This window comes from Parasteatoda tepidariorum, chromosome 3, assembly GCF_982258835.1.
Source record: "Parasteatoda tepidariorum strain Cologne lab strain chromosome 3, Ptep-v5.0, whole genome shotgun sequence".
NCBI lineage: Eukaryota > Metazoa > Arthropoda > Arachnida > Araneae > Theridiidae > Parasteatoda > Parasteatoda tepidariorum.
In genome coordinates, this window is record NC_141757.1 from 97,694,235 (window position 1) to 97,709,672 (window position 15,438).

The 15,438-nt window shown below is 30.4% G+C and overlaps 1 protein-coding gene across 1 annotated transcript in view; it reads left to right on the forward strand.

The window, feature by feature from the left end:
• Positions 1 to 54: 54 nt before the first annotated feature.
• The window catches only part of awd (nucleoside diphosphate kinase), a 52,130-nt gene continuing 36,746 nt past the window's right edge, over positions 55 to 15,438 (forward strand). Inside the window, exons 1-3 of the mRNA XM_016072563.4 lie at positions 55 to 246; positions 5,006 to 5,107; positions 5,185 to 5,297. Coding sequence (XP_015928049.1) covers positions 121 to 246; positions 5,006 to 5,107; positions 5,185 to 5,297 — 341 coding nt within the window. The 5' untranslated portion in view covers positions 55 to 120. The remainder of the gene's footprint in view (positions 247 to 5,005; positions 5,108 to 5,184; positions 5,298 to 15,438) is intronic.

Sequence of the window (15,438 nt, forward strand, 5' to 3'; positions counted from 1 at the left end):
TTCGCATGTCATCTTTTTGTCTTTACAAAATTCACTTCTTATCACTTTAATTACAGACGCCGGCTGGATCAGTTGTTATCTAATTAATTTAAAAGTAATTTCTACTAATTAAGCTTTAACATGGCCCTTCGTGAAAGAACCTTCATTATGATCAAACCTGATGGTGTTCAACGAAATCTAGTCGGTAAAATTATCAGTCGGTTTGAAGAAAAAGGCTTTAAATTAGTTGCTATGAAATTCATGCAGGTAAGGATCCACGTGTCTCAATTTCAGTAACTTCCCCTAAAAGTTTGTTACACTTAAATTTTGATGTAAATTTTACAGCTTGCCCTTTAAATTAGATTTTTTTTATAATCTTATTTCCTCATGTCACTTATTTCACTGCTCATCTCCGTTAGTTTTGAAAACCAATCCTTGCACTCTTTAACTAATATCTTAAAGTAGTATTTACTACATGTTGAATATTTGAAATGTTGTTAACATGAACAAATAGTAGGTCCCTTTGTTCTGATTCGAGAGGGATGACAACTCTCTGAATACAGAAAACCTGAGATTCCCTTTCCTCGGGAAGTTAAAAATCTGCTTTGCAAAGCGGGAGCTCACTTGGAAATTCAGTGAACTAAGTCTATTTAATTTTATTGTCTGCAGTGCTATTTTGTTAAAATACTTTTATTAGTACTTCAGTACCGGTTCCTCTAACTCTTATTGCTCTGATAGTCTGAAACTTGTTACTTTTTTCCTCTATATTTTAATTTTTATATCTGCTGTTAAACAGCCAATCCAATTTTCAGTTTACGCCCATCAATGTTGGAACTCCATACCCTAGTAATTTTTAATCCAATCCAGAAGACAAGGAAATTTCTGTATCGAACATTAGGAAAAAATAACTTTCTTTGGGGACTTTTTATAAATCTAACCTGCATTTGTGAACACAGAGAGGAAAACCACGAAATCTTCCCATGGTTAGCCGTACGCAGGGTTTGGTTTCTAACAAGCAAACAACAAGTGTTTGGTATTTAGCAAGTTTTTGCACCAATGCAAAGGTGAATTAAAATTATGTTCACAGGATTTTAAACCGCACATCGTGATTACTATTTAAGCAATTCAAGATTGTGCATCATATTTTCATAATATATCCAGGGTTCGCCAAGTGGGCCCACTTTGAAAAAACCCGCCCGGGTTTTATTGGGTGGGCCCACCTTGAAAAAACCCACTTGGAACGATAAGTGGGTTTTTTCAAAAAAAAAACTTTTTTTTTTACTAAAACTTATTGTTTCACATTTATTTTTATATAATTTATTGTGCAGCATAAATTTGTCAAATAGAGTTGTATGATTTATCTGATTAAGTTTTTAATATTAGTAAAGTAAAAGAAACTCAAATATTCATATAATTTTTATAGTAGGTGCTATTGAAAACTTCAAGTGGGTTTTTTCAAAAAAGTAATGATATTAAATCAAATAAAAATTTAAATAATATAGTCTGAAAAGATGAATTTTTCAAATATAGTTGCATGCTTTATATATTAATAAACAGGTAATATAATACATACAGGTAATATAATATATTAAAAAAAATTGAAAGGAAACAATTTTTTTCTTTTTTTACTAAGTGATACATTAACAAATTTAAACAGTTTTATTTTCTAGCTTTAAAAAAAAAAAAAGCTAAAACTTTTTAAAATTATTTATCTAAAAATGAAATCCTTTTCCTAGGGTTAATTATTTGAAAACAAATGTAGCTGATACTCTTTATAATTATACATAGTTTTAATTTCACTTTCTATTAATCTTATTATAGAAACATGTAAGACCATTAAATATTTATTTCAGTTTTTTATTTGACTCAAGTCAGAAGAAATTTTAGTTTTTACTGATTATAAATATTTACAGATTATAATTTTATAATAGGTAACAGGGTTGGCAAGATTTTGCCGCAGGTGGAAAAAACCATGGTAAATACCGGTAAAACCCGTCCTGGCAAAAACAGGTTTTTGCCAAGCAAATTGGCAAAAAGTGGCAAAAACCTATATTTTCCAAGATGAGAGGACAAAAACACATTTTTGATACAAAATTATTCCTAAAATTGAAATATATTTTATGAATATAAATAGTTACAAAAAAATTAACAAAATTATTATTCCATAATTAAATGATAAAGTAATAATATATCATTTTAGTAGTTTAAAACATTATTGATTGGAAAATTTGTTATTATTCTCTTTTTTCCAGTGAAATAAACTTATTTTAAATTAATATAACTATAATTTAAAGCATAAAATATCTTATCAACATGTGTAGTTAATTATTGTACAAATAATAATTTTTTATAATAAATAATATTATACAAATAATAATATTTATTTGTAAAAAAACATTTTAGGATTCTAAAATGAAAGGAGATCAAAAACTTTCAATCTTTTAAAAATTATTACCCTTATATTAATCATTAATATGTTAAAAATAATTTTTTCATGTCATGTATCAAAATTATTATTCCTTATGATTGATTTAAATTTGTTTCAATTATTTTGTAATAATATTTAATCAGCAATTTAGATAATTTGGTTTTTGCCGGTTTTTACCAGTTTTTGCCGGTTTTTACCAGGTTTTTGCCACTGTCCTGGCAAAAAACCCTTTTTGCCGGCAAAAACTCCAACCCTGATAGGTAATATCCATATGTTTAATAAATATAGTAAATAAATGTGTGTGAAAACAAAAAGATTAATAAACTTGTACCTTTTATATTACTGCATTTACATTTTAAAATTCTTGAGTTAAAAAATTATGAAACGTAATGTACTTAAAAATAAAGAAGATTCAAATATGTATTAGTGATAATGCGTTATTTAAACTTAATATAAAATACATATAACCAGGGTTCCCCAAGTGGGCCCACTTTGAAAAAACCCACTTGGTGGTTTTTTTCACAAATTGTTTTTTTTTTTTTTAAATTTGGTTCAAAAAGAAGTATCTCTTAATACTATCATTGGACATATCATTGAAGTTAACAAATATTTTAGAAATGTGCATCAAGCACATGGATGGGCAAATGAAAAAAACTGCTTGATGACCAAATGATACTAGGTGGAATTCATATTGTGAGCGCGCAAAAACTTTTGCCAATAATTACCATAAATATGAAGAGATTGTTCTTGAACAATTTTATATGTCAAAAAAATTAAATAATGTTGGGCTTTACCAATAAACTATCAATTGGGAAAAACAGATATCAATTGTTTCTGAAGCTTTAAAAAAGCTTCAACCAGAAAGCATTTCAATTTCAGAACCTGTTGAAATATGAATTAACTTACTATCGTGTGATGAATTAGAATCCCATAAACATTTTGTTAAAAGATCAGGCTGTTCAGCCACATCATTTATTAGCATATGCATCCTGGATCCCGAAACAAGGAGACAATTTTTAAATGATGAACAAGACCAATTAGCAGAAAGCTGTCTTTCTAAGCATCATCCAGAATTTCTGCCACGTGTTATGGCATCCAAAATTTCCTATCCTGAATACTTTCCAAAATCAATGATGCTTGACACTGTTATTGAACAGTTTTCATCAAAAAATAGTGGAAAATTATGGCAAAAAAAATAAATAAATAAGTAAATAAATAAAATTCCTGACTTCCACAAAATTTCTGTCAATTCTTTTTTCGTTGCACTCAGCACCAGCATCCTCTGTCTCTATCGAAAGACACTTTTCAACTTTCGGTTTGGTGCAGAGTAAACTTCGAAATAGATTAGGAATAGATAAAGCTACAAAACTCGTAAAAGTGTATTGCCATCTAAGAGAGAAATGTAGACACTTTGAATCTGTTGTATGATAATAATAATAAAGGAAAAAATGGACTTTTTTTTAAGTTAACTCTTAACATCTGCTGACAATTTTTAACTATTTGGAGAAAGTTTATCACAATTAAAAATTAAAATATTACTTTTAAGATTTTTTAAATATTATTTTCAAGATTTTATTTGAATACAATTTATTTTGTTTCTTTTAATCATGTTTAAAAATATTGAAAGCAAACAAAAAAAAATTTATTAAGTGATACATTAAACAACAATAAACAAATTTAAAGTTTTATTATCTGATTTTAAAAAAATAAGCTATAACTTTTTATATATGCTTTTTTATAATTTTAAGATTAATTTGTTTTTTGAAACTATAAAGTTAAAATGCATATATTTATCTAAATATTTGAAAAAAGGGACAAGTAACTGATACTCTTTATAATTATACATAATTTTAATTTCACTTTCTATTAATCGTATTATAAAAACATGGAAGACCATTAAATATTTATTCCAGTTTAATTTTATTACAGGTAAAAGTCAGATGAAATTTTAGTGTTTACTTATACAACACTATTTAATAAATAAAAATATTTTTACAGTAAAATTTATGAGCACTAAATGAAAAAACCCAATTTTCCCCGGGTTTTTCAAATAAAACCCAATTTTCCCCGGGTTTTTTCAATAAAACCCAGGCGGGTTGGGTTTTTTCAAAAATCCCCGGGTTTTTTCAAACCCTGAATATATCAGACATTTGATATGGTGTTTAAGTTATTTAAAAATAATACATTAAAATTCATATTTGTGCAATTTCAAATATGCCACGGTTTTTTATTATTCCCTATGGTATGAATTAATAGTTTTATTAAAAATTAATCATTTTTTAAAAGATTTATGATTTTCAAATGAATTTCGCCAAAATGACATGGCAACAGTGAAGTTTAAACTAGTTACGAGAGTTAATCAATGTGCACATAAATTTTTTTGTTGAGATTTTGTGTTGGTTTCATTTTATCTTAGTATGTTAGGAATATTGTGTGTGTTAATTAAAATGAAATAATGCATCTTTGATTTCTTTATAAGCTTAGTAAGAATTTTACTAATGAATTCAGTGATAACGTTTTATATTTAATTGCATTAGACTTATAAAAAAAATTCTTTTTGATTCTGATGTATGACTAACTTTTTTTCATTTTGCTTAGGCTTCACAAGGACTCCTCGAAAATCATTATGCTGATTTGTCCAGCCTACCTTTTTTCCCCGGTTTAGTTCAGTACATGCAAATGGGTCCTGTTGTCCCAATGGTAATTTTTAATTGAATCAAATGTTATAATTAATTCGTTGAATTTGAATTGTGTACAAATTTTTGTATTGTATTTAGGTTTGGGAAGGTGATAATGTTGTAAAGACAGGAAGAGATATTATTGGAGCTACAAACCCTTTGATGTCTGCCCCTGGAACCCTCAGAGGAGATTTGTGCATTCAAGTTGGAAGGTAAGGCTATTAAACTGTAATATTTTTATTCATACACTTGATTGTTATACAAGGTTTCATTCAAATTAAACATAAATTTGTGTATAGCTCCTAATGAAATGATATGATGAAATATCTTTTTAATATATAGGTAGGCTTAGAAGTAAGCTGATGCAATTCAAATCATTTTTCAAACCTATATTTTGTGCTCTCAAGCCAAGTGCCAATATTTACATTTATTTCTCAGCATTGTAATATCGTTGAACAAACATTATACGAAATATTATAGCTTATGTTACTGTTTCTTATGGCATGTATTAAAGACAATTAAATTAGGTTGAACACTAATGGTGAAATTTGTTTCTTAGGTCATCTAGCTATATATTTTTTTTCCACTATGGAAATTAGAATAAAACTATTTTAATGAAGAATGGATGCTTTTTTATTGCAACGGATTCTAATGTGTTTAAACTAAATTAGGATTTTTAACCCCTTAACTGCAGAGGGCGTATATACACATCTCGGCCAGACGATGCATTAGCTGCTGCAGGCATATATATGTACGCTTTTCCGAAGTATGATGCCTTGCTATATATAGAACTACACCCCTGACTATGGAATGGAGTAAAATGACCTTGAAAGTGTTAGCTAATGTATTACCAATTTCGGAGGACGTTTAAAGTGATGTCATCGCATTTATTGCTTGTCTTTCTATTTGAGAAAGGTCGGGTTTATTCTTTCGTTACCTGTGTGTATTGGTGCTTTTTATTCTTTGGATGAATATGTCTGAAAGTGATGTTAGTTTCATGATTTATCATACAACAGCTATGTTTTAACATCTTTTTTATTGTATTTTTATTCTATAATTTAAGACATGTATTTTCTTTTCTTGTGAAAGTAAACTGTTTTTAAATTGCAATGCGTGCATCTTTTCCCCCTATCAAAACACCATGTAACGAAGCGTACTTGAGCAAAAAACTGTGGCACTGGGGACTGAATCACGTAAATTTTACTTGGCAGGTTAGGAGTTAATTTGTATTTTCGGATATACATTTTATAGCTTGACGAATATACTGTAACTCATAACAAATGCTATTTTAACAAAGTAAAGCATGGTTCCTTTCTACAAAAACTTACTCTGTAATAACTCCATTACGCAATGAAAGTTTTTGATGTATTCTTAAAAATTAAGTAAATCATCATTGATAGCCCCAGTGGCGTAGTTTTAATGCATGTTCGATGGGGTTATGGTTACCTCCTAATGTATATGTATTCCAAATGGGTAAATAGGCCGAGATAGCCTGGTTGGTAGGAAGCAGGACTCACCACGTGTGTGAGAACGAGAGTTTGAATCCAGCTAGCCGAACACTCCCCGTGTAGTAAAGGGTGACTTGTGCTCATTAAATCTGCCGGGTCACAAAGTCCTCCATGTTCCCATAGCAAACGTATGAGCGTGGAAGAAGTCGAACTCTTAGCCATAGGTGGCACCACTGGAGAACAAGACCAATATCACCATCTTAAAACAACTATATCCGTATAATAGTTCATTACTTACCGTACAATAGTTCATTAGTCGAGTAATATATATAATTTCGGGAGGGGTTTTGTCCTCCAAAACTACTCGACTGTTGATAGCCCACTTAAACGTTTGTAAATTTTTTATACCTAAAATTGTTGGCTTTTCTTGTTTTCGTACATAAAGACTATGGAAATTAATGTGCAAAAGTAAGGAAATAGGCAATGACCCCTCTTTCTTGAATCCTGAATTCATAAAGTCAGTTGCCCTATTGTTCTAATACTATAAATAACTACACAGGGCTTCAAGTGCTGCGCATTTTGCGCCAAATCGGTATATTTGCGCATTACTGCGCAGAAACGGCATTTTATGTTAAATTTGCGCTGAATCTGCGCCAAAAAATTTTCGGGGACCAACTAAACATTGCCAAATTTTAATAGCATAAGAAATTTTTTTTTCTCTTTATTGTTGATTTCATCGTTATTGAAGTGCCATCATCTTCGTCAATGGCAAGGTAATGGCCTTCTTGCGCTATTCTATTTATAGATTAGTACCATGATCTTTGAATTAACTAGGGGACCATCCACTAAGTACATATTTTCATGTTGATCCTCAGAACAGTCAAGAATCACAAAGCTTCATAACTTTAAACTTTCCATCTCCCTTTTGTTCATTTCATTTAATTAAGATAAGAATTAATTGAGTTTCATAACGTAAATTTTTTATCTGTGGGACCATCCACTAATTGCATATTGTTTTTAAACAATTATTTTACTTTATTACTTTTTTTTACTAATATTTTTTTTTACTTATTGCATTTTATTATTGTGTTATTACCTTCAAAATTTTCAGTGCTCTTATTTTGTTTTAGGAAATAACTTAATAATATTTAGAGGCAAAATTTTAAATAAGTATGAAGAGAGGGGGTTTCAATATTTTAAATGCAGCAAAAAATCTTATGTTTTTAAGATTTTTCATTCAAAAATACTTCAGTTCATCTTTTAATGATTTGATTTACAGCAATTGATTAATTGTCACAGATTTGTTAAATATTATAAGTGTAGAGACAATATAATAATTTACTTCTGACAAATTTTTTTTAGCTTCAATACTCATTGTATTTGCATTTAAAAATTATTTAATTTTTTTTAATCATTTCATTAATGAAATACTTTATAAGTAACCAATTTTAATAAAAATTATTAGGGGCCATTGACTAATTTACATTTGTAATATAAATTTATCAAAGTTTTCTTAATTTGCTTAATTCTTTACATATTTTTATAAATTTGGTATGATCAATATTAATCTTGTTAATGTTTTGTTGAATATACTATTACAAATTACATTTATTTAAATTTTAAGAAAATTACACTCGATGACCTTAAATAATAGTTAAATTAATTACAGTTTTGAATTACCTTTTACAGAATTAAGGAAAGTAATTATTAAATTAAAAAATAGTATGAGCCATTCAGTATTGAATTTATTTAAATTTCTTTTGCCAAAAGCTCTTTTTTTTTTAAGAAATATTTCTTAAAAAAAATATATCAATTGAGATTAAAAACTGAAACACTATTGATTCACTTGCCGTATGATGAAATGGTGTTCCTAGTTAAAGCATTGTTAGGGCGTTTTTTGAAGAGTTCTGCTTTTCATGTTTGTCAGGAAAGGACTTAAAATCATTGAATGTAGAAAACGCAGAAATTTGGCAAAATTAAAATTTGATAGATGTTGGACTAGATACCACAAAGGTGATGACATCCTCATCTTCTTCAGAAAAAAAAAATTATGTATTTAGGTGCAAGGTCTTTTTACTTGGCATGCGCAAAAAATCTATTAAAAGTATTGCCTCTTAAAAATAGATTACTGTACCATCTTAAAGTGTTGCATCCTGTAATGAGAATGGAAGAAACTTCTATTAAGTCAATAAGATATCTAACAACAGTAACCCCATCCATTATAAAGCCTGGAGAGGCATCTTTGTTACTAGATGAAGGGACAAGGTTACATGGACAACCAGAAAGTTATTCTTCTGATTCAAATGAATATGCACAGATTGATGTGTTTTGGAAAAACTATTTTGTGAAGAAAGATAATTTTGGGAATTGCAGAAATTTGGCAAAATTAAAATTTGATAGATGTTGGACTAGATACCACAAAGGTGATGACATCCTCATCTTCTTCAGAAAAAAAAATTATGTATTTAGGTGCAAGGTCTTTTTACTTGGCATGCGCAAAAAATCTATTAAAAGTATTGCCTCTTAAAAATAGATTACTGTACCATCTTAAAGTGTTGCATCCTGTAATGAGAATGGAAGAAACTTCTATTAAGTCAATAAGATATCTAACAACAGTAACCCCATCCATTATAAAGCCTGGAGAGGCATCTTTGTTACTAGATGAAGGGACAAGGTTACATGGGGAACCAGAAAGTTATTCTTCTGATTCAAATGAATATGCACAGATTGATGTGTTTTGGAAAAGCTATTTTGTGAAGAAAGATAATTTTGGGAATTGCAGAAATTTGGCAAAATTAAAATTTGATAGATGTTGGACTAGATACCACAAAGGTGATGACATCCTCATCTTCTTCAGAAAAAAAAATTATGTATTTAGGTGCAAGGTCTTTTTACTTGGCATGCGCAAAAAATCTATTAAAAGTATTGCCTCTTAAAAATAGATTACTGTACCATCTTAAAGTGTTGCATCCTGTAATGAGAATGGAAGAAACTTCTATTAAGTCAATAAGATATCTAACAAAAGTAACCCCATCCATTATAAAGCCTGGAGAGGCATCTTTGTTACTAGATGAAGGAGGGACAAGGTTACATGGGGAACCAGAAAGTTTTTCTTCTGATTCAAATGAATATGCACAGATTGATGTGTTTTGGAAAAACTATTTTGTGAAGAAAGATAATTTTGGGAATTGCAGAAATTTGGCAAAATTAAAATTTGATAGATGTTGGACTAGATACCACAAAGGTGATGACATCCTCATCTTCTTCAGAAAAAAAAATTATGTATTTAGGTGCAAGGTCTTTTTACTTGGCATGCGCAAAAAATCTATTAAAAGTATTGCCTCTTAAAAATAGATTACTGTACCATCTTAAAGTGTTGCATCCTGTAATGAGAATGGAAGAAACTTCTATTAAGTCAATAAGATATCTAACAAAAGTAACCCCATCCATTATAAAGCCTGGAGAGGCATCTTTGTTACTAGATGAAGGAGGGACAAGGTTTCATGGGGAACCAGAAAGTTTTTCTTCTGATTCAAATGAATATGCACAGATTGATGTGTTTTGGAAAAACTATTTTGTGAAGAAAGATAATTTTGGGAATTGCAGAAATTTGGCAAAATTAAAATTTGATAGATGTTGGACTAGATACCACAAAGGTGATGACATCCTCATCTTCTTCAGAAAAAAAAATTATGTATTTAGGTGCAAGGTCTTTTTACTTGGCATGCGCAAAAAATCTATTAAAAGTATTGCCTCTTAAAAATAGATTACTGTACCATCTTAAAGTGTTGCATCCTGTAATGAGAATGGAAGAAACTTCTATTAAGTCAATAAGATATCTAACAAAAGTAACCCCATCCATTATAAAGCCTGGAGAGGCATCTTTGTTACTAGATGAAGGAGGGACAAGGTTACATGGGGTACCAGAAAGTTTTTCTTCTGATTCAAATGAATATGCACAGATTGATGTGTTTTGGAAAAACTATTTTGTGAAGAAAGATAATTTTGGGAATTGCAGAAATTTGGCAAAATTAAAATTTGATAGATGTTGGACTAGATACCACAAAGGTGATGACACCCTCATCTTCTTCAGAAAAAAAAATTATGTATTTAGGTGCAAGGTCTTTTTACTTGGCATGCGCAAAAAATCTATTAAAAGTATTGCCTCTTAAAAATAGATTACTGTACCATCTTAAAGTGTTGCATCCTGTAATGAGAATGGAAGAAACTTCTATTAAGTCAATAAGATATCTAACAAAAGTAACCCCATCCATTATAAAGCCTGGAGAGGCATCTTTGTTACTAGATGAAGGAGGGACAAGGTTACATGGGGAACCAGAAAGTTTTTCTTCTGATTCAAATGAATATGCACAGATTGATGTGTTTTGGAAAAACTATTTTGTGAAGAAAGATAATTTTGGGAATTGCAGAAATTTGGCAAAATTAAAATTTGATAGATGTTGGACTAGATACCACAAAGGTGATGACACCCTCATCTTCTTCAGAAAAAAAAATTATGTATTTAGGTGCAAGGTCTTTTTACTTGGCATGCGCAAAAAATCTATTAAAAGTATTGCCTCTTAAAAATAGATTACTGTACCATCTTAAAGTGTTACATCCTGTAATGAGAATGGAAGAAACTTCTATTAAGTCAATAAGATATCTAACAACAGTAACCCCATCCATTATAAAGCCTGGAGAGGCATCTTTGTTACTAGATGAAGGGACAAGGTTACATGGGGAACCAGAAAGTTATTCTTCTGATTCAAATGAATATGCACAGATTGATGTGTTTTGGAAAAACTATTTTGTGAAGAAAGATAATTTTGGGAATTGCAGAAATTTGGCAAAATTAAAATTTGATAGATGTTGGACTAGATACCACAAAGGTGATGACATCCTCATCTTCAGAAAAAAAAATTATGTATTTAGGTGCAAGGTCTTTTTACTTGGCATGCGCAAAAAATCTATTAAAAGTATTGCCTCTTAAAAATAGATTACTGTACCATCTTAAAGTGTTGCATCCTGTAATGAGAATGGAAGAAACTTCTATTAAGTCAATAAGATATCTAACAAAAGTAACCCCATCCATTATAAAGCCTGGAGAGGCATCTTTGTTACTAGATGAAGGGACAAGGTTACATGGACAACCAGAAAGTTATTCTTCTGATTCAAATGAATATGCACAGATTGATGTGTTTTGGAAAAACTATTTTGTGAAGAAAGATAATTTTGGGAATTGCAGAAATTTGGCAAAATTAAAATTTGATAGATGTTGGACTAGATACCACAAAGGTGATGACATCCTCATCTTCTTCAGAAAAAAAAATTATGTATTTAGGTGCAAGGTCTTTTTACTTGGCATGCGCAAAAAATCTATTAAAAGTATTGCCTCTTAAAAATAGATTACTGTACCATCTTAAAGTGTTGCATCCTGTAATGAGAATGGAAGAAACTTCTATTAAGTCAATAAGATATCTAACAACAGTAACCCCATCCATTATAAAGCCTGGAGAGGCATCTTTGTTACTAGATGAAGGGACAAGGTTACATGGGGAACCAGAAAGTTATTCTTCTGATTCAAATGAATATGCACAGATTGATGTGTTTTGGAAAAACTATTTTGTGAAGAAAGATAATTTTGGGAATTGCAGAAATTTGGCAAAATTAAAATTTGATAGATGTTGGACTAGATACCACAAAGGTGATGACATCCTCATCTTCTTCAGAAAAAAAAATTATGTATTTAGGTGCAAGGTCTTTTTACTTGGCATGCGCAAAAAATCTATTAAAAGTATTGCCTCTTAAAAATAGATTACTGTACCATCTTAAAGTGTTGCATCCTGTAATGAGAATGGAAGAAACTTCTATTAAGTCAATAAGATATCTAACAAAAGTAACCCCATCCATTATAAAGCCTGGAGAGGCATCTTTGTTACTAGATGAAGGAGGGACAAGGTTACATGGGGAACCAGAAAGTTTTTCTTCTGATTCAAATGAATATGCACAGATTGATGTGTTTTGGAAAAACTATTTTGTGAAGAAAGATAATTTTGGGAATTGCAGAAATTTGGCAAAATTAAAATTTGATAGATGTTGGACTAGATACCACAAAGGTGATGACATCCTCATCTTCTTCAGAAAAAAAAATTATGTATTTAGGTGCAAGGTCTTTTTACTTGGCATGCGCAAAAAATCTATTAAAAGTATTGCCTCTTAAAAATAGATTACTGTACCATCTTAAAGTGTTGCATCCTGTAATGAGAATGGAAGAAACTTCTATTAAGTCAATAAGATATCTAACAAAAGTAACCCCATCCATTATAAAGCCTGGAGAGGCATCTTTGTTACTAGATGAAGGAGGGACAAGGTTACATGGGGAACCAGAAAGTTTTTCTTCTGATTCAAATGAATATGCACAGATTGATGTGTTTTGGAAAAACTATTTTGTGAAGAAAGATAATTTTGGGAATTGCAGAAATTTGGCAAAATTAAAATTTGATAGATGTTGGACTAGATACCACAAAGGTGATGACATCCTCATCTTCAGAAAAAAAAATTATGTATTTAGGTGCAAGGTCTTTTTACTTGGCATGCGCAAAAAATCTATTAAAAGTATTGCCTCTTAAAAATAGATTACTGTACCATCTTAAAGTGTTGCATCCTGTAATGAGAATGGAAGAAACTTCTATTAAGTCAATAAGATATCTAACAAAAGTAACCCCATCCATTATAAAGCCTGGAGAGGCATCTTTGTTACTAGATGAAGGGACAAGGTTACATGGACAACCAGAAAGTTATTCTTCTGATTCAAATGAATATGCACAGATTGATGTGTTTTGGAAAAACTATTTTGTGAAGAAAGATAATTTTGGGAATTGCAGAAATTTGGCAAAATTAAAATTTGATAGATGTTGGACTAGATACCACAAAGGTGATGACATCCTCATCTTCTTCAGAAAAAAAAATTATGTATTTAGGTGCAAGGTCTTTTTACTTGGCATGCGCAAAAAATCTATTAAAAGTATTGCCTCTTAAAAATAGATTACTGTACCATCTTAAAGTGTTGCATCCTGTAATGAGAATGGAAGAAACTTCTATTAAGTCAATAAGATATCTAACAACAGTAACCCCATCCATTATAAAGCCTGGAGAGGCATCTTTGTTACTAGATGAAGGGACAAGGTTACATGGGGAACCAGAAAGTTATTCTTCTGATTCAAATGAATATGCACAGATTGATGTGTTTTGGAAAAACTATTTTGTGAAGAAAGATAATTTTGGGAATTGCAGAAATTTGGCAAAATTAAAATTTGATAGATGTTGGACTAGATACCACAAAGGTGATGACATCCTCATCTTCTTCAGAAAAAAAAATTATGTATTTAGGTGCAAGGTCTTTTTACTTGGCATGCGCAAAAAATCTATTAAAAGTATTGCCTCTTAAAAATAGATTACTGTACCATCTTAAAGTGTTGCATCCTGTAATGAGAATGGAAGAAACTTCTATTAAGTCAATAAGATATCTAACAAAAGTAACCCCATCCATTATAAAGCCTGGAGAGGCATCTTTGTTACTAGATGAAGGAGGGACAAGGTTACATGGGGAACCAGAAAGTTTTTCTTCTGATTCAAATGAATATGCACAGATTGATGTGTTTTGGAAAAACTATTTTGTGAAGAAAGATAATTTTGGGAATTGCAGAAATTTGGCAAAATTAAAATTTGATAGATGTTGGACTAGATACCACAAAGGTGATGACATCCTCATCTTCTTCAGAAAAAAAAATTATGTATTTAGGTGCAAGGTCTTTTTACTTGGCATGCGCAAAAAATCTATTAAAAGTATTGCCTCTTAAAAATAGATTACTGTACCATCTTAAAGTGTTGCATCCTGTAATGAGAATGGAAGAAACTTCTATTAAGTCAATAAGATATCTAACAAAAGTAACCCCATCCATTATAAAGCCTGGAGAGGCATCTTTGTTACTAGATGAAGGAGGGACAAGGTTACATGGGGAACCAGAAAGTTTTTCTTCTGATTCAAATGAATATGCACAGATTGATGTGTTTTGGAAAAACTATTTTGTGAAGAAAGATAATTTTGGGAATTGCAGAAATTTGGCAAAATTAAAATTTGATAGATGTTGGACTAGATACCACAAAGGTGATGACATCCTCATCTTCTTCAGAAAAAAAATTATGTATTTAGGTGCAAGGTCTTTTTACTTGGCATGCGCAAAAAATCTATTAAAAGTATTGCCTCTTAAAAATAGATTACTGTACCATCTTAAAGTGTTGCATCCTGTAATGAGAATGGAAGAAACTTCTATTAAGTCAATAAGATATCTAACAAAAGTAACCCCATCCATTATAAAGCCTGGAGAGGCATCTTTGTTACTAGATGAAGGAGGGACAAGGTTACATGGGGAACCAGAAAGTTTTTCTTCTGATTCAAATGAATATGCACAGATTGATGTGTTTTGGAAAAACTATTTTGTGAAGAAAGATAATTTTGGGAATTGCAGAAATTTGGCAAAATTAAAATTTGATAGATGTTGGACTAGATACCACAAAGGTGATGACACCCTCATCTTCTTCAGAAAAAAAAATTATGTATTTAGGTGCAAGGTCTTTTTACTTGGCATGCGCAAAAAATCTATTAAAAGTATTGCCTCTTAAAAATAGATTACTGTACCATCTTAAAGTGTTGCATCCTGTAATGAGAATGGAAGAAACTTCTATTAAGTCAATAAGATATCTAACAAAAGTAACCCCATCCATTATAAAGCCTGGAGAGGCATCTTTGTTACTAGATGAAGGAGGGACAAGGTTACATGGGGAACCAGAAAGTTTTTCTTCTGATTCAAATGAATATGCACAGATTGATGTGTTTTGGAAAAAC